Source organism: Mustela erminea, chromosome 18 (genome assembly GCF_009829155.1).
Source record: "Mustela erminea isolate mMusErm1 chromosome 18, mMusErm1.Pri, whole genome shotgun sequence".
In the NCBI taxonomy this organism is placed as follows: Eukaryota; Metazoa; Chordata; class Mammalia; order Carnivora; family Mustelidae; genus Mustela; species Mustela erminea.
Window position 1 is genome coordinate 15788776 of NC_045631.1, and position 24539 is coordinate 15813314.

At 56.8% G+C, this 24539-nt stretch overlaps 1 protein-coding gene across 4 annotated transcripts; it reads left to right on the forward strand.

Moving 5' to 3' along the window:
* The first annotated feature begins 2273 nt into the window (after positions 1-2273).
* CLUH (clustered mitochondria homolog) lies at positions 2274-23159 on the forward strand. Of its 4 annotated transcripts, none has more exons than XM_032321006.1 (26): positions 2274-2503; positions 9325-9527; positions 9681-9852; positions 11672-11815; positions 11997-12121; positions 12229-12383; positions 12464-12589; positions 12914-13061; positions 13259-13351; positions 14267-14961; positions 15769-15992; positions 16141-16245; positions 16385-16485; positions 17329-17481; positions 17591-17653; positions 17738-17982; positions 18212-18296; positions 18472-18625; positions 18706-18845; positions 19628-19708; positions 19782-19907; positions 19997-20118; positions 20412-20505; positions 20607-20741; positions 20814-20887; positions 21612-23159. In XM_032321006.1, the coding sequence occupies exons 1-26, from the start codon at positions 2404-2406 to the stop codon at positions 21796-21798; spliced, it is 4050 nt and encodes a 1349-aa protein (XP_032176897.1). In that variant the 5' UTR covers positions 2274-2403; the 3' UTR covers positions 21799-23159. The 4 variants fall into 4 exon arrangements, with proteins under 4 accessions (XP_032176897.1, XP_032176898.1, XP_032176896.1 ...); XM_032321007.1 differs by having other exon boundaries at positions 16144-16245; XM_032321005.1 differs by lacking the exon at positions 2274-2503 and adding an exon at positions 5951-6659 and having other exon boundaries at positions 16144-16245.
* Positions 23160-24539: the final 1380 nt, after the last annotated feature.

The window sequence follows — 24539 nt, forward strand, 5'->3', positions numbered from 1 at the left end:
CTGGAATATAATCCAGTCATAAAACAGAATGAGAAAGCTCTTTGTGTACTGATACAGGACGATCTCCAGAATGTACTGTGAAGTAAAATAATCAGGGGAGCAGCCCCTGGGTGGCTCAGGTGGTTAAGCATCAGGTCACAATTCCCGGGACCTGAGGATCCAGCCCAACATCACAACAGGCTCCTTGCTCAGCAGGGAGCCTGCTTGCTTCTCCATCTCCCTCTGCCTGCCATACCCCCTGCTTGTCCTCGCTTTCAAATAAATAAATAAATAACATCTTTAAAAAAAAATCAGGGTAAAGAATAGCAGGTACATTGTGTTAACATTTGTGTAAAGAAAGGGGGAAAATATCTATACACACTCTTATATGCAAAGAATATAAAAGAACAGGTAACTTTGGTGATCTGGGGAGGGAACCTAGGTGGGGGGGCAGGTGAGAGATTTCAACGTATACCCTTTTGTACTTTTTGAAGTTTGAACCACGTGCATGTGTTATCTAAAATTCTAAGTAAAATTAAAATATTTAAAAAATAAATCACTAAGTGAGTGAATAAATTCCCAGAGTCCTTCCTTCTGTGTCTGCCCGCTAATTCCTCTGACTTGCTCGATAAAATCCTTCTTACCCTCTGAAGCTCAGTTCAGAGCTGCCTCTTTCCAGAAGCCCTCCCTGACTGCCTCCCATGCACACTTAAAACAGCCATCCTTAAAGGCTTTTACTCTGTAGCCATGGACATGAGGTTGCTGTGTGCATTTCACTTCATCCACCAGATTGAAACTTCTCCTGGCAGGGACTGGGTCTGGTATCTCTGATCTTCCGGCAGCACTGAGCTTTTTGCAAGCTGTGCTAGAAAGACACAGTGAATCACCCAGAGTTTCACACTATCTAAAATACTTTGATGACCATCATCTCCTCACAACAGCTAGTGAGAGGCTAGACAGATGGGCGTATTTGATGGATGAAGCTCCTGAGATTTAGTGGAATAGAAGTGCCTCGCTCCAAGTTACAACGAGAGAGACAGGCAGAGATTGTAGGATGCAAATTTCCAATCTAATCAAGTATTAGGTTTATACCCCATCCTGCCTGCCTGCCTGCCTGCCTTACACACCCAGTAGTCAGGTCTTTCTTTTATCTCCAGGCTTCTTGTGCAATGGTCCACCCTCCTCTGTCCCCTCATCTAGTTCAGCATCCTTTTATCCCCCACACAGCTCCCAGAGCATTTCTCATCTCCCTTCCTCCGGTTTAAATGCTGCCAAGACTTTCACTAGTTGCTCTTCCCAGTACCTGTACTCCAGGACAAAGTCCGCTTTTCTTCAAAATTTTCACAAGGCTCCAGGGCCCAGCCCACCTGTGCAGTTCCAGCTTCCCAATTCCCATCAGATCCTGGCAAATGTCAGGAACAGGCCTTAAATGATTCCCAAGCCTCCCTCCTCCCTCCCTGGAGAATGTCAGGTCACTGGCAAGACCTGGCAAAAATGCCACCTGGGCAGCATTCTCTGACCTCACTTCTCAGTCCCCACCAAAACCCAGACTCCTAAAATAACTAACGACTGTGAAGTGTCCAGGTTGTGCACTTAGCTTGACTCAGCTCTTGTTCTTGCTGTCTGTGTGACCTTGGTCTCAGCTTCCTTCACTGAAAAATGGGAATAATGTGCCAACCTTGTTCTCGCTGTCTGTGTGACCTTGGTCTCAGCTTCCTTCACTGAAAAATGGGAATAATGTGCCAACCTGGAAGTAAGGACTCATCTGGTGGGGGCTGTTGAGGCCGCTGGTAGGGAGGAGCACGTTGTAGCTCACAGCAAAGTTTCGTGGCTCCATTTCTGACACGGCATCCCCTTTAACTGACCTGCACCCCTTCCTCAAGAAGCTAGACGCACCCCAGCTCCACCCTTTCAAGCCTTGTGAGGAGGGTGCCGTGGGTCACACTGACACCGCAGATTAGAGACCGCGTGGTCATTTGGCAGATTTGCAATAGGAAACAGAGGGCCATTGGGGGAGGGGACGGTGAGCAATGGCAGTCCCAGAAGAGTCTCCACCCAAGGTCAGGGCGCCCGCGGGACGTCTAAGAACGGCAAGGACGTCTCTCCGCAGCCCCGCCCCTCAAGGGCACCAGAAGCCTCTCTGTACTCGGAGTCATAGTGCGTTCCCTTTAAGGCGTTCGGGAACGTCACCGCCTTTGGTGGGCGGCCAACGAGCACGGTGCGTTTTGTCCCTCGCGCGCTTCCGTGGGCCGGGCCGGGCGCGAGGGCGGGGCAGGGGAGCGGCGGTGGGGTCAAAGGTTACAGCGCGCACCACGTGGGCCGGTGACTCCGTCCTTCCCGCAGCGGCCGCGGCGCGCAGGGCACTTGGGTTAGTGGCGCGGCGGGCGGCGCGGACAGCCGAGCAGGACGCCCGCTCCCGCCGCCATGGTCATCAAAACGGACGAGTTGCCGGCGGCTGCCCCGGCCGACGGCGCCCGGGAGCCCAGCTCGCAGGCCGGTGGCAAGGGGCGACCTGGCGCGGCCGGTGAGCGGGGCCGGGGCCACCGGTCAGCAGGGCGGGGAGGCTGGACCGGGCCGAGTGGGCGGGTGGGTTCGGTGTTTGCAGGAACCGCCGCCTTCCCTCAGCGCCGGGCCGGATTGCATCTTATCGGGCCGCCCCCGCCCTGAAGGTCACCTTCACTGTCGCCCCCGGCTGCGGCCTGGGTTTCGCACGTGGGGTCCCGGGTAGACAGCCGTAGGGGGGACACGTGCGCGCGCACGCGGTTTTGGGGTGCGCCGCCGCCGCAGACGGATAGAATCGGTAGCCCCACCCCCTGCGCGCGCGGGCATGGGTAACCCTCCCGGCTAGGGTCGCTGACACTTGCTCAGTCTGGCACCCTTCCCGTCAGGGTCTGAAGCGTTGCGTGCCTACAGGACTGCAGCTCTGCGAGTAAAGCTCAACCTGAGACTTCCCAGCCATGGTCTGTGGAGAAGAGTGCGAGCTGGGGGTGGGTGTGTATTGTGAGGGGGCTAGTCTGGTTCATTCCCAGAGGCAGTGCTTTAACCCTAGGTGTTCAGGCTCTGATCTCTTTCATGTTAGGTGTTGGCTTGATCTGCAGACCTAGAGGGTCTGCCTGCGTGTGGGGGTAGAGCCAAACTCCTTGGCAGGAGTAGGTGTTTGTGCCAGAACTTGATCATTAACCCGCCTTATTGCGAAAAGTGGATCAGCTCAGGGTTGCTGTTTTTAAGGCAAAGGTCATCCGTGTGGAGTGGAGCTCCCAGCTCTCCCCCGTGGGGTCTGTGTGGCATTGGCTTTGGGAGTGGCTGCAGCTTTTCTCTGGTGGGGCCTGCTTCATCTGTTTCTCCTGGACTTTCTCTGTTCCTTACATCATGTCTTAAATTCCAGCCTTAAGGCTGGAAGCCCTTTCCAAGCACCTTGGTTGTCATCTCCAAATCATCCTTCAGGGCCCCAGTCCTGGGCTGTGGTCCCTCTCTGTTCTGGTTAGTGATGGGATGCAGAACTACCCCTGTCTTCCACTCCCCCCAGTGCTTCTCAGCCTGGACTTGTCATCTTCATCTCCGTTCCCAGCTTCAATGGGTCAGGATGGGAACAATATTTAGGAGGCTTTCTGACGGTGTCACAGCAGTTACCTTGTGCTGGGGGTAGGTACAGTGGCAGCTTTGCTGATTGCCTAGATAAGGCCAGGGTTTGGGCAGAACAACAGATGCTGATGACTCCAGCCTGCCAGGCTTTTTACTCTGATGGGGCTCTGAATCAGTGGGGCAGGCTAGATAAGAGGAGGTTGGGTCTGGCGGATTTCCCTTCTAGCAAAGAGACCTGAAGAGATAAAGTGACTTGTCCAAGGTCACACAGCATTGTAGCTGCGGGGGGCATTTGGATTTCTAGCTTGTGGCCAGCATGCCAAGGCTTCCCCTACATGTGCCAGAGGAAGCCAGGGCGGGCATGTTGGTTGGGTTTATGTTGAGAACATGGGGACTGAGGAGGGGAGAGTCTGTTGGAGGGTTTCCCTGCGGGCTTGAGTAAAGCCCTGTCTCTTCTGTGTGCTGAGAGGCTCTGTCTGGGGCAACCTGGGTCAGGGGAAGGGCACAGCTGTTCATTTTTGGGAAACTGGGAGCATGGTAGTGCTTGGGGTGGGGATGGGGGGGGGGACATTGGCCCCTTATGTCTCTGGGAATTACAGCTATCCTGAATCTATTCATAGAAGGATCATGCCCTTAATGGTGCTCTGAGTAGGTTCTCATCTAGGCTCCTGATCCTTAGGACTCAACTCTGGAAGGTTCTCCAGTCCCTTTGAGGAGGTAATCCAGGCCTTTTGGGGTTGGGGGCAAGGGTCAGTTACCTTGTTGGGAATAAAGCTGCTTTTAGGGGTTAAGAGAACTGGCAGGTTTTTCAAGTTCACAGTGGTGTGTCAAGTTCCTCCTGCCTAGGGGAGGGCTCCTTAGAGTTGAGGCCCAGAGCAGAAAAGGGGCCTGGTAGACTGGGGAGGAGCTTGAGGGCTTAGGGGAGCTCTCTAACAGAATCCTAAAGCTATAAGTGTGGGGAAGTCTGAGTAGACCAGCTTGAAGATCACAGGACTATCTCCAGACCTTGCAGACCTGTCTCTGGCCAGAGGGGACAGGAAGGAGACAGATGCCCATATCATGGGGGTCTTCCATAGGCTGCCTGCCTGGCCCTACCCTTTTCTTTTGAAGCCCTGTGTTCCTGGGAGGGGTGATGTGTCTTTTGGGGCCTTACTTCCTGCTGGAGCCCCACCTGCTGAGGCCTTGACTGGGGCAGGGCTTGGCCCTGGCACAGTTTAGTGAGGGAGGCCATGCCAGGCTGGGGAAGACACAGGCCGCTTGGGATATTCTAAATTTCTTTTCTTACTCCTCCTTTCTGCAGCCCATGGGGGCTCTGTGCTCCCAGTCCAGGTGTACGCTTTTATCTCCTCATTCGGATCCAGCCAATGAAGATTGGGGGTGTGTGTGTACAGTGTGCAATTTGGGCAACCCCTTCCCATTCTGCAGAGGACCACCTTTTCCCCTTCTCTAAAGCCCAGATCCTAGGGGTGCCCCCTGGGATATGAGAAGAAGGGGTGCTGGCCCAGGGTTGTAGAGGGTGGGAAGGGTGCTGTGGTTGGAGACAGATCTGCCTACTGGCCTGAAACCTGAGTCCTGGAGGAGGAAGAGATGCCGGGTACCTGGTGGGTGCTGCAGCCTGGGGAAGTGGCACTCCAAGGCATGGATTTGGACACCTGATAGACCTGGCTCTTTCTGGACGTGGCTTGGCCACCCGTTGCCTCTGGGTCCTGGGGCAGTTTGCTTACTCGCCTCTGGGGCCTCAGTTTCCTCAGGTGAGATGGGCCAATTGAGCTGATTGAGGGACTTGCTGTGGGATGGGCCAAGCGTGAGCACAGGCTTTCTGGGAACCAGAATGGAGATGGTCAATGCTGCTACTCAGAGGTCATTGCCAGGTGCCTGTCCCACCCCCTTTTCCAGAGGGTTTGAGTGTGTTTGAGAAGAGGGCAGGATAAGAGGAGCTCTGCCTGGGTCTGGCCCTTCTTACCATCTGGTCAGCATGTGTGGACGGGAGCCCCCCCCTTGATGGGGGCTGTGGAGATGCTGAGGGTCTGCCTGGGACAGGACTGGAGGGGAGTGGTCCCGGAGGGAGCCTGTTTCCCTGCCCCCATGCTGGTTTGCATGAATGCCAGAGCAGTGCTGGCTGGGCCCTGGCAACAAGTCAGAGGCCCTGGGAAGGTGCCCTGGCGAGGCTGGGCATGTTCCTTCTCCACAGCCGAGCGGCCTTCGGCCTCTTGCTGCCAGCTCTGATTTCCCCCAGAGAGATACTTGGTTTTCTCCTGGCAGCGCAGGGGCTGCTGGGAAGGGAAGATAGAGCCTGCCAGCTTCTTGGTGGAGCTGGAGGCCTGGGGCTCCGGGTGCATTTGTCCTCTGGGAGACTGAGGGCCCTTCCCCCTTCCCACCAGAACCAGTGACTGTCAGGAAAAAAAGAGCTGCCAGGTCACCTGCAGGGGGCAGCAGGAGCCAGAGGCCTCAGCCAGCTACTTGACCCAGGAGGCAGGCAGGGTGCACAGCGTCTGCGACTGGTGGACGGGGTAGATGGGGTAGCCGTCTCATGGCTTGGGCCCGGGTCTGTGCCAGCTGTTGCTGGCAGCTGGCTGAAGCCGTCCTGCCCACCGGCACTGGGGTTGGGGCTGAGGAGAGGACCCCCTTACTGGGCCCTGCCCCTGCCAGCCAGTCCCCAGGGCCCTCGATCCCGAGGGACGCAGGTACCCCAAATGCTGGGTTCTCCTGCCCCCCTCATGGCTTCACCAGTAGTGACCCCCCTCTTGGTGGGTACAGGGAGGTGGACCTGAGCGCTGGTAGCAGCTCCCCATGGGGTCCTGGAGCCACTGGGGCCTCCTGGCCCACAGCCGTCCTTCTGGCCGACCTTGAGCAGGATGCGAGGCAGGGGGAGTGTGCCCTTCCCAGGGCTGCCCCAGCAGGCCTGGCCCCACTGAAACCCGAAGCCAGCCAGAGCTCCAGCCCTGGGCTGACCAGCTGCATGGGGGCGAGGGTAGTGGCAGAGGCCGGGACAGGGGACTCAGGCAGTGCCGAGCCCGAGCCGGAGATCTGTCTGCCTCGCTGCGGTGGCGGTTCTGAGACTCCAGAGTCCAGGAGAGGGCAGCCTCCAACTGCACCAGGTGGGCTGTGGGGGCGGGGAGCCAACCTCTTGTGGGGAGATCACTTGGCCTTAATCTAGCGGTAGGGAGATCTTCAGGGTTCCTTAGAGGAAGGAAGAGAGGCAGAGCCAGCATTCTGGGGCCATGGAGGCCCCTGGGAACCAGTCACATTCCTTTGAAATCTGATAGGGGATTGGGTACCCCCCTGGGGCATAACATGGTGCTGTGGTACCTTCTGGGCAGGCTCCCCAGCCTGGGGAAGAGGGGTGGGAGCTGTGGCTACCCTTGCCTTGTCTTCCCTGCCCTCCTTCCTATCCTTCCTGGCCCAGACTCCGGGAGTGCAGGCTACCTGTCTGGGGTCTGGTTTCTGACTTCTCACTTGTGGGGTCTTAGACCTCAGCGCTGCTGTACCGTATTGGGGGGAGGGGGCTTCTTCCAACAGCAAAGCCTTTTTCAAGGACCCAGTTAAGGGAAGTGCCGCCTCATATCTGCCATTCCTCTTGCTGCTGTTGGAAGCTGACCAAGCACCGCCCTTCTCCCCACCCTCCTGCCTGCTTGGTCATAGAGTCAGCCAAGTTCTCCCTTTGGGGTGGCTGCTCACTTTAGGGGCTTGGGGTCACAGTGCTGGGGCTGTGGGCTCATTAGAGAGAGGTCCTCGAGTGTCCTTGTTCTCAGGAGTTCACCTCAGGTTTGGAGAGGTGTGCTGGTACAAGATGGGCGTGATAACAGTCCTTGGAGGTCCATAGTGGATAAGATTGAGGGCGGTGTGACGGCATGGCTCTTAATGGGGAATCTAGGGTCTGCTCTTGACCTTGGACAAGGCTCTGAACTTTTCTGGGCCAGGCGTCCTTATTTGGAGAGAGGTGGAGGGAACTATGTCTTAGCTCCTAGTGGTCCTGTTTATCACTGAGCTGAAGGGACACAGGGAAGAGGGAGCTGCTTCTCCGCACACCCCCCTGGTGTGCTCTTCTGTGCTGGGCTTATCTCCTTTTCTGAGGCCGCTGGCTCTACGTTTCTGGTGGGTCTGGGTAAGGCTTACAAAAGTCTGGGGAAAATACCAGTAGGGAAGAGGAGGTGGGGTATGGACCGGGGCTGGCTGAGTTGAGCTGAGCTCAGACAAGCAAGGGGCCAGTTTGGCTGCCAGGCAGACCATGGGCAGAAATCCCCGTGGGCCAAATGGCAGGCCTGTGTCTTCCTGGCATGATTGTGAGGCAGTCCTTGCTCCCTGGGGCACGGAGAAAGGGTAGGTTTTGTCACCTGCTTTCTTCTCTTTCCCCACAGCGTGTGAACTGGGTGCTGTTCCCAACTATGGGACTTTTAACTCCACGTTTGCAGTAATTAACTCATTAATTCGGTACTTTTCTGTTGAGTGCAGGAAAGACAGAAGGAAGAAGATACAGCTGCTAGTGTGAACAGTGTCCCTCAGAATGACAGAACAGTGCTCTGGGGGGTGGTCACCATGTCTCTGGGGGCAATGAAGAGGCAGTGATTCTGTTGTCAAGGCCCATTTGGGCAGGCTTTAGAGAAGGGGATTTAGGGGAGCCTGGCGGTTAAGCGTCCGAGTCTTGATACCGGCTCAGGTCATGGTCTCAGGGTCATGAGATTCCAGCCCTGTGTCTGGCTCCGAGCGCTTAGCATAGAATCTGCTTGAGATTCTCTCTCTCCCTCTCCCCGTCCCCAACTTGTGCTCTAAATAAATAGAGAAGGGGGTTTATTTCACCTGGGCCTTGACAGATGAGTAGGAGTTTGCCCGATGCAGTGGGCAGCATGAGCTGCATAAGAGCACAGAGGTGGAAGGGAAGATGTGGAGCTTGTTCTCAGACTTCCTAGTACTTGGGTGTATCTGAGACGTTGACTGGGAGAGCTGGCTGGAGTTGAGATGTACTTTGGGCTGGTGCCTCAGAGTGTTGGCCTAAGAAACTTGGATCCTGTGAGCAGTGGATTCCAAGTGGTGCTCTTGAAATAGGGAAAATGGCCTGTCCGGGGCCGTGGCTGCAGAGGCTGGGTTCCTTGACCATTGGAGATTAGGCTGGGTGACTGGGGGTCAGGGGGCATTTACAGAGCAGAGGCCACCTTACTGAGGAAGGTGAATTCCATGTGAACAAGATAAGACTCTGATAATGCCGAAGAGATGGCTACATGTTGAAAAGCTTGAGCAAGGCCTAGGTGAGCAGGTTAGCTGCATGGTGGGAGGGCATTTGAAGTGAATCATGGAAGATCAGGAGAGGCTGGGACCTTGGGACACCCTCAGCTTGGGCTGCTTGGGGTGGTGGAGCTAGAGAGCAAGGAACAGGGAACAAGGGATCTGTGGCTATAGGGAAGGGGAGGAGAGGGTGAGCAGTGGCGGGTGTTGCAGAAAAGTTACACACAGCGAAGACAGTTGGGTTTGGCCCTTGGAGTGACTCTGGGGAGAGGGATTTGGATGGTGTGCTCGGATGGAAGCCAGACTGGAAGACTGAGGACTGGATGGAAAGGGAGGGCACAGGATGTGGAGGGGAGAAAGCAGGGGTCTCCAGGTGGCCAGGGTTGAGGTAAGTTGTGTGTCCAGTGTGAGTGGGACTGTGAGGTCTCTGGTAGAGCCGAGTCTCGAGAGGAGATGCAGATGTCATTCTTTGGCGCACATGTCCACCCAGGTGGGTAGGCAGGTGGCCCCGCTTGTCTCAGCTCCTTTTCTTGTTACCTGCAGAGCTGCCGTCCGTCATGCTGCTGAATGGGGACTGTCCAGAGAGCCTAAAGAAGGAAGAAAGAGCTGCGGAGCTGCCCCGGGAAAATGGTCTGGATGAGGCTGAGCCGGGAGAGGAGACGACTGGACAGGAAGTCATTGTCATTCAGGACACAGGCTTTTCTGTGAAGATCCTGGCACCTGGGATTGAGCCCTTTTCCTTACAGGTGAGATGGAAGAAGGAGGCTGGGGACCAGAGCACAAGCCCGTTAGGAAGGACAAGGCTGGAATGCCATGCCTGGCTGTCACTTGTCCTAGTTTTACACTGTAGGGAAAGTAATATGTTCTCACCAGGGTGTTTTTGACCTTTCCCTTGGTAGGTGTCCCCTCAGGAGATGGTACAGGAGATCCACCAGGTACTCATGGACCGCGAAGACACATGCCACCGCACCTGCTTCTCACTGCACCTGGACGGCAACATGCTAGACCATTTCTCAGAGCTGCGCAGCGTTGAGGGCCTACAGGAGGGTTCGGTGCTACGTGTGGTGGAAGGTTTGTCCAGAAGTCGGGCAGCCTGCCAAGGGAGGGCACATGAAGATGGGGCCAGGTCGCACTCCACCCACCCTGGCTGGTATCTCAGTGTCACAGATGAGTGTGTGGAGGCTCAGAACAGTACTGAACTTGTGAAGGCAGGATTGGAGCCCGGATCTGCTCCCCAGGCCTGCACACGTGTACCCTCCCAATATTGTAGGTTAAATATCAAAGTCATGGTTTTTTAAAAAAAGAGAAGACAGTGCCAGCTGGGTTTCCTGGGTGGCTCAGTTGGTTAAGCGTCTGTCTTTGGCTTAGGTCGGCTCAGGTCATGATCCCAGGGTCCTGGGATCAAGCGCCAAGTCAGGCTCTCTGCTCAGTGGGGCATCTGCTTCTCCCTCTGCCTGCTGCTCCGTGTGCTTGTGTATATGCATGTGCACTCTCTCTGTCAGATAGATAAAGTCTTAAAAAACAAACAGTACCAAGGGCTTGAAATTAGCCCAAATTCTATAGAGAGAAAAAGTTAATGGGGCGCCTGGGTGGCTCAGTGGGTTAAGCCTTTCCCTTCGGCTCAGGTCATGCTCTCAGCATCCTGGGATAGAGCCCTGCATTGGGCTCCCTGCTCAGCAGGGAGCCTGCTTCTCTCTCTGCCTGCCTGCCTCTCTGCCTACTTGTGATCTCGTCTGCCAAATAAATAAATAAAACTTTTTTTTTTTTTTTAAGATTTATTTATTTATTTATTGGACAAAGAGATCACAAGTAGACAGGCAGGCAGAGAGAGAGAGAGAGAGAGAAGCAGACTCCCTGCTGAGCAGAGAGCCCGACGCGGGACTCGATCCCAGGACCCCGAGATCATGACCTGAGCCGAAGGCAGCGGCTTAACCCACTGAGCCACCCAGGCGCCCCAATAAAAAAATCTTAAAAAAAAAAAAATGTTAAATCTTGGAGCACCTGGGTGGCTCAGTGCATTAAGCATCTGCCTTCAGCTCAGGGATCGAGTCCACATCAGGCTCCCTGCTCAGCCGGAAGCATGCTTCTCCTTCTGCCCCCTCCTCTGCTTTTTTTTTCTCTCTCAAATAAATAAATAAAATCTTAAAAAAAAAAATTGATTACAGTTTAGAATTTAAAAGAAGAAAGAAAGATTAAATTTAAGGAAACTAAAGGTTTCACTGCTCTCAAATAGAGCAGTTGGGCCCCATGTACAGCAGTTGACAGATGTGGCGAGGCTGGTTTGCTTGTAAGATAAAAGTTCCCGTGACCTTGGGTCCCCAGGGGAGAGGGAACTTAGAGTTTCCAGCCAGTGTGAGCTTGTTAAAAGCAAATGTGGAAAGTGTAATGCAAGTGTGCCCAAACTTACTTGATGATGAAGTCTCCTCCCCAAAAAGAGCCCCCATTAAAATTCACAAAGCATATATTAGGGGGCAGTGTTGTAGTTACGGGGAAGTCCTCAGGTCACCCCCAAGCAAGGGCTGCCCTAGGAGAGCAGCACTGAGGCTGTGGTGTAGGGGCCCCACAGCTCCTTAGGCCTATCCACCTGGGACACCTGTGAAAGATCAGGAAATTTTTATGGGCTCCCTGAGGCCTTTGTGCTTTGGAGGCATGTTTTTTGTGCCCTTTGGCAGTAGATTCTTTGCAAACAAGCATCCCTGCCTAACAGAAAGGCAGGGGGTGTTGAGTCCAGCACTCCAGCTTATGTGCTCATAGTGGAATTTGTAAGTGGAGGCCAAAAATGTGAAAATCAAGACCATCATGGTAGCCCCATGGCCGACTTCTGTGCTGGGGTTGTTGGTGCAGCAGGGGATGTGCCCTGCTTACATGCTGCCCTTCACCTTCCCACCAGAGCCGTACACAGTCCGTGAGGCCCGCATCCACGTGCGCCACGTCCGAGACCTGCTCAAGAGCCTGGACCCATCTGATGCCTTCAATGGGGTTGACTGCAACTCCTTGTCCTTCCTGAGCGTCTTTACTGACGGCGACCTGGGAGGTGCGGGAGGCATTGGGGCTGGGGGTTGGGCAGAGGGTCCAGGGGCAAATTGGCCAGGGGTCAGTGAAGGGTTTGGGGGCCAGGCCTTGCCACCAGAAGGGGGCAGGGCTGGAGGCATCCATGCTGTGGCCAGTTTGCCCCTGGGTGGCCCTGTGCTGACCGTCAGCCTCGGGTCCCTCAGACAGCGGGAAGCGGAAGAAGGGCTTGGAGATGGACCCCATTGACTGCACGCCCCCTGAGTACATTCTTCCAGGGAGCCGGGAGCGGCCTTTGTGTCCCCTGCAGCCCCAGAACCGTGACTGGAAGGTAGTACTCCCGGAACAGAGCTGGGGAGCAGGCCCTGGACAGGGCATTGGGGGGACAGCACTGCACCCAGAGGCCTGGCCCCCACTCATGCTTGGCCATTCTTGCAGCCCCTTCAGTGCCTGAAAGTGCTCACCATGAGCGGCTGGAACCCACCCCCTGGAAACCGCAAGATGCACGGGGACCTCATGTACCTATTTGTGATCACAGCCGAGGACCGGCAAGTCAGCATCACGGCGTCCACGAGGGGTTTTTACCTGAATCAGTGAGTCCCTGTGTGAGCCCATATGGGGCTTCGGGCACCTCTCTGTGTTGCCCTGTGCAGTGACCATCCTCTTCCCACAGGTCTACGGCATATCATTTCAACCCTAAGCCTGCCAGTCCCCGCTTCCTCAGCCATTCCCTGGTGGAGCTGCTCAACCAGATCAGCCCGACCTTCAAAAAAAACTTCGCCGTGCTGCAGAAGAAGAGGTAGCGCCTTGGCCCGGTCTCTGCCCCTTGTCTCATCCCCCATGAAGGGGCAGGGCCAGCCTGCCGGCCTGAGCTTCAGCATGGCTGCCCTCAGAAGCCCTACGCCGTCAGTCCCTGGGACCCCAGAGCCTCCCTTAGGGAGCGGTGATACCCCAACACAGCAGTCCCAGAAGAGGTCCTCATTTATTTCTTCCACTAGACTGGGGGTGGGGCAGGATCTCTGGGCCAGGAGGCATGAGAGCGGGGGGAGCTTCAGAAAAGGTCACTGGGCCTGGGCTCTGAGCTTGGCCGTCTTCCCCATCTTCCCCCTTCTTGGTGCCGCAGGGTCCAGCGCCACCCCTTCGAGAGGATTGCCACCCCATTCCAGGTGTACAGTTGGACGGCCCCCCAGGCTGAGCACGCCATGGACTGTGTGCGTGCAGAGGATGCCTACACCTCCAGGCTGGGCTATGAGGAGCACATTCCTGGACAGGTGCCTGCAGCCTGGCCCCGACCTCCCTGGGCCCCTCTCTCCCCCTCCCTGGGTGGGTGCCAGGCTGGGTTCTGTGCACCTCTGCTTGTGTCTTGTTCTCTCGGGAGCTTCTGAGACTGTCCACAGGCAGGTGGCTGTCCAGAGCAGGTCTTGGGGCCTGGGCTGAGTTGGCATCTCCCTCCCTGGTCCCTTTGCAGACCCGGGACTGGAACGAGGAACTGCAGACGACGAGGGAACTGCCCCGCAAGAACCTGCCTGAGCGGCTGCTTCGAGAAAGAGCTATATTCAAGGTGCCTACAGCTCCCTCTGCCCGACTGGCTGCCTCAGGCCAGCTTGTCACCCGCCAAGAGGGCTGGTCAGGGTACCCTGCAGGGCACTGGCTGACTTCTCCTCTCCAGGCAGACTGTCTCAGCTCTGTTCTGTGACCTCTTTGAGACTTGGAGTCCATGGGCTGAGCAGAGGGTAGGGGGACCTCCTCCACTGTGGGCTGTATGACAGGTTTCTTCCGGCTTCCCACCCTCCGCTCTGCCGCTGGGACCTTTTACTCCCTAGAGATGATAATGGTAAACATGAGATCTCACTGTGTTGAGTACAAACTTTGCCAGGGGCCGTGTCTGGTGTTTTACGGGCATTGCCTCCTGTCATCTTTGGGACACCTTGTAAAGATCACTGTTTGCTTTTTTTTTTTTTTCCCCCAAAGATTTTATTTATTTATTTGACAGACAGAGATCACAAGTAGGCAGAGAGGCAGGCAGAGAGAGAGGGGAAAACAGGCTCCCTGCTAAGCAGAGAGCCCAATATGGGGCTCCATCCCAGGACCCTGGGATCATGACCTGAGCCAAAGGCAGAGGCTTTAACCCACTGAGTCCCCAGGCGCCCCAAGATCACTGTTACATAGATAGGGGACACAGGTCTGAGTGTTGACCTGGCCAAGTTCACCTGACACATAATGGGTGGATCTGAGACCTGCTCCTGTCCTTCCCCTCCTTGTGAGTCCCTAAGCTCTGCCGTCTCTCTGAGCATAAATTACTTTTTCTCAGAAGAGGGTTTTTCCCCTTTTACAAGTGGGAGGAGGCCGAGGTTAGACCTCCATGACCCCCAGGGCTGTCCACCTGCCCCCACGTCTGGGCAAGCTTGACCAGGTGGGCTGAAACCTGCGGCTCTTGGGGGTGGGGCCTCACCCTCCTGGTCTTGGCCCCTCCCAGGTGCACAGCGACTTCACAGCCGCGGCCACGAGGGGCGCCATGGCGGTCATTGATGGTAATGTGATGGCCATCAACCCCAGCGAGGAGACCAAGATGCAGATGTTCATCTGGAACAACATCTTCTTTAGCTTGGGCTTTGATGTACGTGATCACTACAAGGACTTCGGTGGGGACGTGGCGGCATATGTGGCACCCACCAATGACCTGAATGGGGTGCGCACTTACAATGCAGTGGACGTGGAGGGGCTGTACACGCTGGGCACGGTGGTGGTAGACTACCGTGGCTACCGCGTCACGGCCCAGTCCATCATCCCGGGCATCCTGGAGCGGGACCAGGAGCAGAGTGTCATCTACGGCTCCATTGACTTTGGCAAGACAGTGATGTCGCACCCTCGCTACCTGGAGCTGCTAGAACGCACCAGCCGGCCTCTCAAGATCCTGAGGCACCGGGTGCTCAACGACCGGGATGAGGAGGTGGAGCTCTGCTCCTCTGTGGAGTGCAAGGGCATCATTGGCAATGACGGTCGCCACTACATCCTCGACCTGCTGCGCACTTTCCCCCCTGACCTCAACTTCCTGCCCGTGCCGGGTGAGGGGCTGCCCGAGGAGTGCACCCGTGCTGGCTTCCCCCGTGCCCACCGGCACAAGCTGTGCTGCCTGCGCCAAGAGCTCGTGGATGCCTTTGTGGAGCACAGGTGAGGGCCCAGGCTTTGGAGGGCACCCTGCCAGGAGGCAGTGCTAGGGCCTTATCCTTGCTGGGAAAAGCTTTGGCCATTGTCATTACACCCCCGGTATCTCCCGGGTGACCTCCCGGTCTGCAGCGAGGGTATCCTGGAGCTTTATATTGGTGGAGAAGCAACAATCAGAGCAGGGGCTCCCCGTGGAGGTGGCACTCTAAATCCAAGGGGGCATAGGGAAATCTGCTAGAAGTGTTATGTTTTGTTTTGAAGATTTTATATTTATTCATTTGAGAGAGAGTGATCGAGAGCACAGTGGTAAGGAGGGGCTGAGGGGGGGAGCCCGATGCGGGGATGCGGGGCTCCATCCCAGGACCCCGGGATCATGACCTGAGCCGAAGGCAGATGGTTAACCAACTGGGCCACTCAACCACCCCTGCTAAAGTGTTTTAAATGTTCCAGTGTTAGGAGGTGTCACCGCTGCTGGCATTCAGTGCTTAGGAGTCAGCCACATCAAATGTCCCACACCACAAATCAGTCTCCTCAAAATGCCAGCGAGGTTGCTGTCTCCCTTGAAGCCTGGCATGCACAGAGCCCCAGCCCCTGCCCCACTCACACTCTGTCTGCCGCCTTCCGGTTGGGAAGAGCTCAGTTTTTGCAGTGACCTGTGGTGGCTGGTTGGACTTGCTGGGGTGCGGTGCAACCCCATGCTCATACGGGCCAGGAGTCTGGGGCATGTCGCAGGTCGCTGCAGCCAGCAGGAAGCTGCTGGCCAGTGAGGCTTGCTCTCCCATGTCTTGCTCTCCTTGCCCTGCTGTGCCCTAGGTACCTCCTGTTCATGAAGCTGGCTGCCCTACAGCTCATGCAGCAGAAGGCCGGCAGGACGGAGAGCCCCAGCACGCTGGAGAATGGGGACTCCCTGTCCTCTGAGTCAAAGCCTGAAGATCCCCCGGGACCTGAGGCCGGAAGTGAGGAGGAAGGGGGTGGCGCTAGTGGCCTGGCCAAGGTGAAGGAGCTGGCAGAGACCATCGCCTCAGATGATGGGACAGGTGGGGCCGCTGTGGATGTCGGGAAGGCCAAGCCTGCGTCTGTCTTGGCAGTTTTCTCTGTGTGGATCTGGGGCGAGGCTCGGGGGCGCGTGGCACCTCCCACCGCTGGGGGAGGGGCGCTGCCTCCCAGCTGGCCGTGTCTTCACAGCAGACCCTCGGAGCCGGGAGGTGATCCGCAACGCCTGCAAGGCAGTTGGCTCCATTAGCAGCACAGCCTTTGACGTTCGCTTCAATCCTGACATCTTCTCACCAGGCAAGCTCTGCATTAGGCTGGGCAGAATCCTGTGGGGGTCATCATGGGGTCCTGATGGGGTTGCTGGTGGGTGTTGCTCTCTGTCTCCCCCACCTGCCTCCTTTCTGCCTGGCTCAGGCCTCTGTTCTCCATCCCCCAGGGGTTCGCTTCCCAGAGTCCTGCCAGGAGGAAGTTCGGGACCAGAAGCAGTTGCTGAAAGATGCCGCTGCCTTCCTGCTGTCCTGCCAGATCCCCGGCTTGGTGAGGGAGGTGCCACTGGTGTGAGGGGCTGCACGGGGCCTGCTGTGAAAGGCCCTGGTGCCTCATCCATCCACTTCTGGAAACTTGTAGAACCTTTCCAGGAGTAACTTCCTTAGACCTGCTGGTCTGTGAGGCAGACGGGGCAGAGTGCATTTGTCACCATCATAGAGATGGGGCCACTGACCCAGAGAGGCCAAGGGAGGCATCAGGCACAGAGTCTGCTCTGTTGTGCCTTCCAGAGCAGCTGGCATCTGGGGGTCTGGTCCTCTGAGCCCATGTGTGACAGGACAAGCGGGCACCTGTAAAAAAGGTGGGGAGGATCCTCTCCTCTGAGCCTCAACACGCTTTGTATGTAGGCTCTTTGGATGATGGGGCACTTGTTTCCTAGTAAGATCTCTCAGATCTTTGAGCCAAGTGTTCCGTGCCCTGGCCCCCTGCCTGATCTCTCTGAGGCTTGGCACAACGTTCCAAGACTTGGCAGTGCTGGGGACCCCAAGTGGTCACCTCTGCTCTGTCCTGTGTGCCCAGAGGGGAGCCCTCATTCTTTTGGGCTCTGTCAGTGGGGCTCTCTCATCCCTGCTTCCCTCTTGGGTGGGCCTGGTTGTCACAGGGTGACTGCTGTCTCCCATTTTCCTGTTGCTTGTGCAGAAGACTGGGGGACACATTTCTCATGTCTTGACTGCTGATTTGTCTTCTTCACTCTTCCCAACTGTGAGCTCAAGTCTTAGTCTCCTCCTTCCCTCAGGACCTCAGGATAGCATGAGCTCCCCTGCCAGGAAGACCCCGGGGCGGGCTTAGGTGGAGGGCCCAGGCTGGGGGAGCCTGACATGCTGCTGCCTGCAGGTGAAGGACTGTATCGAGCACGCAGTGCTGCCCATGGACGGGGCCACGCTAGCCGAGGTGATGCGCCAGCGGGGCATTAACATGCGCTACCTGGGCAAGGTGCTCGACCTGGTTGTGCGGAGCCCGGCCCGAGAGCAGCTGGACCACATCTATGTGAGTGACGCCCGGGCTGCTGGGCTGTGCCATGGGGGAAGGGGGGTGCGCTTCGGGGCTGGGTGGAGGTCTGGGCCGGACCCAGACTCCCTTCTCTGAACCCTTGCAGAAAATTGGCATCGGAGAGCTCATTACCCGCTCCGCCAAGCACATCTTCAAGACGTACTTACAGGTAATGCCAGTACCCTTACCCCCACCACGGTGGCGCAGGGTGGTGGAGGGGCCCATATGACTTGAGTCCCAAATTCCCTTGCAGGGAGTGGAGCTCTCGGGCCTCTCGGCTGCCATCAGCCACTTTCTCAACTGCTTCCTGAGCTCCTACCCCAACCCTGTGGCCCATCTGCCTGCTGACGAGCTCATCTCCAAGAAGAGGAACAGGAGGAGGAGAAACCGGCCTCCAGGGGCAGCAGATAACACGGCCTGGGCTGTCATGACACCCCAGGAGCTCTGGAAGAATATCTGCCAGGAGGCCAAGAACTACTTTGACTTCAGCCTTGAGTGGTGAGTGAGCAGCGCGGGTGGGGGCGGGGCCTCAGTCTGTGGTTGCAGGGTGTGAACTGGGAGAGGAGGAAGGGAGCAGTGGAGGGCTGTCTGCTCAGGGAGTGGGGATGAGGGTTGTTGCTGTGGGTCCTGGCTGGTGAGTACTTGGTACTCAGGTTGGGAGGCAGCAGTGGAAAAGGGGGCTAAGAGGGGCTGGGCTGCATGGACCCACATACCGCCTCTCCCTCAGCGAGACCGTGGACCAGGCTGTGGAGACCTATGGCCTGCAGAAGATCACGCTGCTGCGGGAAATCTCCCTGAAAACCGGAATCCAGGTGGGGTGGCTCAGGGCCCCGCCCCTGCCCTCCCTCCCTCCTATGGCATCTACAGGACCATCAGGGTGGGGTGGGGGGTGTGGTTTTCTGGAGACCTGGGGTGGTAGGTTGGGAGGTGCTGGCCACGTGAGCATGGGGTTGAGGCCACCCGTGGGTGTTGGGCTGTGTCCCCCAGATCCTGCTGAAGGAGTACAGCTTTGACAGCCGCCACAAACCCGCATTCACTGAGGAGGACGTGCTCAATATCTTCCCCGTGGTCAAGCATGTCAACCCAAAGGCCTCGGACGCCTTCCACTTCTTCCAGAGTGGGCAGGCCAAAGTACAGCAGGGTGCGTGACCAGGTGTGGCTGGGGGGAGGGGGGTCCCCTGGCCCGGCCCTGACCTTGCCACCCTTGGGGGTGCCCTGCAGGCTTCCTGAAGGAGGGCTGTGAGCTCATCAATGAGGCCCTGAACCTGTTTAACAACGTGTACGGAGCCATGCACGTGGAGATCTGTGCCTGCTTGCGCCTCCTTGCTCGTCTCCACTACATTATGGGCGACTACGCCGAGGTGGGCCTGGAGCACCCTCTGGGCTGTGTCAGCGGAGGCCTTGGAGCCTAGTCTGGCACTGGGGGCTGGCGAGCGAGGGAGCCGGGGCTATGTTCTCACCCCATTTTGCAGGAAGCAGAGGTCCAGGCCTGGGGAACTGTGTGCCCCATCTGTGAGGCCAAGGGTGCTGCTCTCCTTGGGAGCCCCTCCGGGAGGAGCAGAGACCAGGGGACCCTGGGGAGTGACGTATTTGGCCTGGGCTTGCTTCCCCTGCTCTGCAGCTCCATAGTTAGGTTGTCGGGAGAGCCGCCATGCTTGTGGACGGAGTTGGGGGTGACGACGGGGCCTCCCTTCCTAAGGAGAGTGGGAAGGATGGCTTCTTGGTCACAGGGCCTGGGACTTTGTGAGAGCTGCGTGGGGTGTCTCTAAGCGTTCCTGGGCCTGCTGGGCTTCACCTGCCTTGTTGGCCCAGGGCTTCAAGAGGCTGCTTCCTGGGGCAGGTGCCCTATAGGCTTCCACACCTCAACCCTAGAGTCTGTCTGTTGTTTGTGTGTGCCTCTTTTTATTACTGCTTTATATTTAGCCTCATTTTTGATTTGTATAGATGTTTGCACAGATCTTGTTAAGGGGCAAAAGGCTCAGGACAAGCTATTTTAAAAGGCCTCAAAGTGGGGCATGACCTTCTGTGCTCAGAACTGAGTTTTGAACACCTCTCTGCTGAGGAGGCTGAGCCACCCAGGGGCCAGGCAGACTTGATGTGGGGAGCTCCCCACCCTGGGATGACGATTCCCCACTTCTCCCAGGCCCTGAGTAACCAACAGAAGGCTGTGCTGATGAGCGAGCGTGTGATGGGCATTGAGCACCCCAACACCATCCAGGAATATGTGAGCAGCTGGTGGGGGCGGTTGGGGTTGGGGACATCCGTGAGCCCCGGGCCTGACACGGCTGCCCCCACAGATGCACTTGGCCCTGTACTGCTTTGCCAGCAGCCAGCTGTCCACGGCCCTGAGCCTGCTGTACCGTGCCCGCTACCTCACCCTGCTTGTGTTCGGGGAGGATCACCCTGAGATGGCGCTACTGGATGTGAGTGCCGGTGGGGGTGGGAGGCCAGGTAGGCGCGAGCCTCAGTCCAGGGGCAGCGGGACTGAGCTGGGTCCTCCCGCTGCCCTCAGAACAACATCGGGCTGGTGCTGCACGGAGTAATGGAGTATGACTTGTCGCTGCGCTTCCTGGAGAATGCACTGGCTGTCAGCACCAAGTACCACGGGCCCAAGTCCCTCAAGGTGGCCCTCAGGTGAGGCTGTGCTGGGTTAGGGGCAGAGGGGGAGGGTAGTGGGTATGTGCCTAGGGCCACAGTGACGAGGTCCCGGTTGGGGGGCACTCGGAGGGAGGGTGGACGGGAGCCAGCGTCCTGTCTTCCGGCTGGCTCCTAAGGAAATTTTATCTCAGCCTGGTCTCTCCCCCAAGCCCTGGGCCAGCTTGCTCCCCTTGGGGGGGATTCCAGAGCGGAATCTAGCCGAGTCCATGTGCGCCCGCCACGCCCCCGCCCACTCGTGTCCCTTCTGTGCTGTGCCCGCGTCCTTGCAGCCACCACCTGGTCGCCCGGGTCTACGAGAGCAAAGCCGAGTTCCGGTCGGCCCTGCAGCACGAGAAGGAAGGCTACACCATCTACAAGACCCAGGTGGGCTGTGGTGGGGGCTGAGGTGGCAGCGGGGGGGTGGAGGCTGTGTGGGGTGGCTCTGGGCTCGCTGACGGCCTCCTGCCTATCTGTCTGCCCCATAGCTGGGCGAGGACCACGAGAAGACCAAGGAGAGCTCCGAGTACCTCAAGTGCCTGACCCAGCAGGCCGTGGCCCTGCAGCGCACCATGAATGAGATCTACCGCAACGGCTCCAGCGCCAACATCCCGCCCCTCAAGGTGGGTGTCCCCTCGTGCCCGCCCCCCGACCCCCTGCGCCACTCGGGGCTCATCTTCCCTGCCGCCCCGCAGTTCACAGCCCCCAGCATGGCCAGCGTCCTGGAACAGCTCAACGTCATCAACGGCATCCTCTTCATTCCTCTCAGGTGAGTCCCGCGCGCTCCTGCGGGGAAGCTGGCTTTCGTGTTGCGCTTTTCCAAATAAATCATCCACTGTCATGGTTCGAATTTGAGAAGGATAGCCTGTGGTGGATTGTTCAGGGAACATTCTGCCTAGTTGAGGGAACACATGGATTTTTTTTTTCCTGTTTTCCCATTTTTTTATTTGCAACAGTCGTAGCAGAGCAGGGACGGAGCTGTATTTCCCCCCCACACTTGCTGTGTGTCAGCAATCTCCCCTTGCGCGTGCACAAAGAGCGGCCTCCTGCTGCCTTCGTGGGCTCATGCCCCACGGCCAGACCCCCGGGCTCCGCTGAGCCCCGAAGGCCCAGACAGCCCTGCCCGCCACTGGGGGCCAAGGTGTGTCAGCCAGGCCTTCGGCACCACGGCCTACCTGCTGTGTGCCTGCCCCTGCCCGTCTCGCGCTCTGTGTGCCGGCTGCTGTGGGAGAGGACCCGAGGGCCACGTGTTTGAGCTGGAGGTGAAGGCTGAGCAGGAGCCAGGCCTTCACGGGAGGCGGTGGCCAGCAGCTGGAGCGCTTAATTGTTTTAGCACTTAGAAGCCTTCCAACTTTGCGGAGAGAAGTGCTTGTTCTACACGTGTTTTGCCAAAGAAAGGAGACTGACTTTGTGCCGGGCTTAGGTTTAAGCAGGACCAGTAAGGGTCCAGGCCTGCTCTGACACCTGCCCTTTATCCCTGTCCTTTTACTCAGCCAAAAAGACTTGGAGAATCTGAAAGCTGAGGTGGCGCGGCGGCAGCAGCTCCAGGAGGCCAGCAGAAACAGGGAAAAGGCTGAGGAACCCATGGTCACCGAGCCTGAGCCAGCAGGGGCCCTGGAGGATTCAGCCTCTCAGCGCCAGGCTACCAAGGACCCTTCTTCCCCGAGCTTGCAGGGGTAGAAAGGGACAGACAGATGGACTCTCAGTCAGCTGCCCCGTTACCCAGTGATCTAGACTCCAGGAGAAGGGGGCATGCCCTACAGGTCGGGAGAGGAAACGAGTCCCTCTTCCTCCATGTTTCCAACCCCAACCCCACCCCCGAGCATCCTCCTGGGACCCTGGCCTGGCTTTCCTGCCCCCCCGCCCCAGAGGTGTTTTTGCACTGGTTCAATGAATATACGATCCAGAGGCCTCATTGAAGACACATGAATGGAGTGTGTGGGCATCAGTTCCCAGTTGGGGGGCAGGTGTCCCCTGGGGGCCCCCCATCCTCAAGCAGGTATGTGCGAGTGTGTCCATGCCCGTGAGTGTCTCGATCCGTCCTTCCTAACTTGTACATAGCCCCACGTTGGTTTCGAGTGGGTGACGTGAAGATGAGATTTCTCAGGTCATTTGTATGTTTGACATTATGGCTGCTGCTTTTGCTGCCACTGCCCCTGGGCCTGACTTGGCTTAAAGTCCAGGTTTGAAGCCAAATAGAGGGGAGCTTTCCTGTGGTCTAGGATGGGGACTCAGAGCTCTGACAGGGCTGGAGGGTGGGGGTGCACTTTAGTTTCGTGGCAAGGTGAGAGCAGGGGCTTTCCTAGTTGTGACTGGGCCTGGCCTTGCTGTGCTCAGACTCGGGGAAGGGTGGGCAGTGGTGGTTCCCTAGACAGACACCCTGTTCCCAGCCCTGGCCTGTCCGCCCTTGGGCCCCAGCAGGAGGCAATGCCTCCCCACTCCCTGTGTCCCAGCTGGGGCTAACCCTAGGGGCTACAGTCTGAATGTATTCTCCCCCTTTTAACCTGAGCGGTCTGACGCGCATTGGGGCTGGGGTAGGTGTGGGAGGACTAGGAGGGAATCAGGGCTGAGTTGTGGATCCTGACAGAGAATTGACTAGATACAGGAGTGATTGCCACTTGTTGGTAGAGCCCAGCTCCCTATCTGGTCCTTGTCACACAAGCACCTCCTACAGAGAGGAGAGGAGCTCGGGGTCGTGGTGGGGGGTGACCGTGGAAGGTGGTGGGTCCCTCGAGCCCCAGCTACTCCCTCTCCTGCCCACCTGTGCCGCTTCTCTGTGCCTGCTGTTGGAGCCCTGATGGGTCCAGGGGAGATGGCCACCCTGGGGAGCTTGAGGGAGCTGTTCCCGGGCTGCGGCCTCTGCCTGGAGGCTTTGTGGGGAGCTGCTTCTGGATATGGTCTGTCCATATACCTTGTTTCAAAGGCAGTGGGTGTGAGCTAGCAAGCGAAGCCTCCCCACCGCTGAGCAAGAACTTTTTCTTGTTTTTAAACCATCACGTCTTCATTTCACATTGGAATAAAGTGAGTTTTTGAAACCTGCTGCCCTGGACTCTCCTGTGTGTTCTGTACCAGTCTCATTCAACTGGGAGGGCTATTGCCAAAAATATTACTGGTGAAAGAGTTTATAAAGCAAATAAATGTGTGTAAATTAGGTCAAATTAAAGGTTACCCCTAAAATGTATTTTAAGGGGGTAGTGTCACAGGCACCCAGCTAGGGTTTACCGGACTGCCAGTCACTAGACCCATGAGAAGAACACAACAGATAAAGGTCACCTGTTGGTCACAGAAGGGAGACTGAGACTCCTTAATAGAGCTTCATGTGGTATAGGTTTGAATGAAGATCAGTTGGAGTGAGGGGTTCTGAGGGGTGGGGGCCCAGGTCCTGGGCTTGCTGGCACCCTGATTTGGGTCATCTGCCTTTGTCCCTTTGAGTCAGGAGAACTGGGCAGTAACCCCCAGAAGACCAGGAGTGCTGGAATGGCGGGCTGTCAAGTTTGCTGTTCCTAGGGTAAATTTTGGGTGACTTGGCTCTTATGGAGATCTAGTGAGATAGGGGAAGGGGTAATGACCTAGGTGAGCTTGAGGGGCAGGGCCTGTGAAGTGGTGGGAGGGTGCCTGTGAGGGTCTGTCTCTAAACTGGCAGCTACTACTTGGCCATCTTGAGCAGGTAGGTCTCAGCAATATGCATACTTGAATACCTTTTTGAGTACTTGGAGAGGTTTTTTTGTGTCCTTAGCAAATTCTCTGAAAAGAAAAAAAGAACACTCCAACGCAGATATTTCTTTCTTTTTCTGAGCCTACTGGAAAGAAGATGTTCTTGACCTTGGAAGTTTTCTCTTTTAAATATTTTACTCATTTGTTAGAGTACAAGCAGGGGAGGGAGAAGCAGACTCCCCACTAAGCACAGATCCCAGTGTGGGGCTCTATCCCAGGACTCTGGGATCATGACCTGAGCCAAAGGCAGACGCTTACCTGACTGGGCCACCCAGGCGTCCCTGGATTTCTTTTTAACAGGCATGTTAACTTTTATACTTGAGAATCTTTTTGAAAAGCTAATATAGCCAAATTAAGTTTTTAAGATTATATCATGGGGGAGATTGTATCAACTGTCTCCACTCCTACTCTTGAAACGCCCATTGTGAAATGGGTATTGAGAAGACTGTTGGACCCCTGGAGGAACCTGTACTCTGAGGCAGAGAAACAGGTATCCTGCTGTGGCCCAAGCACTTACACTGCCAGAGCCCAAGCTATCAAATCCAGGGACACAAGTGGCTCAGGTGGTTGAGCCTCTGCCTTAGGCTCAGGTCATGATCCCAGTACACGGATTGAGTTTGCACTGGGTTCCCCACTCAGCAGGCAGTCTGCTGCTTCTCACTCTCCCTTTGGCCCTCCCACCCGCTTGTGCTCACTCTTTCTCTCAA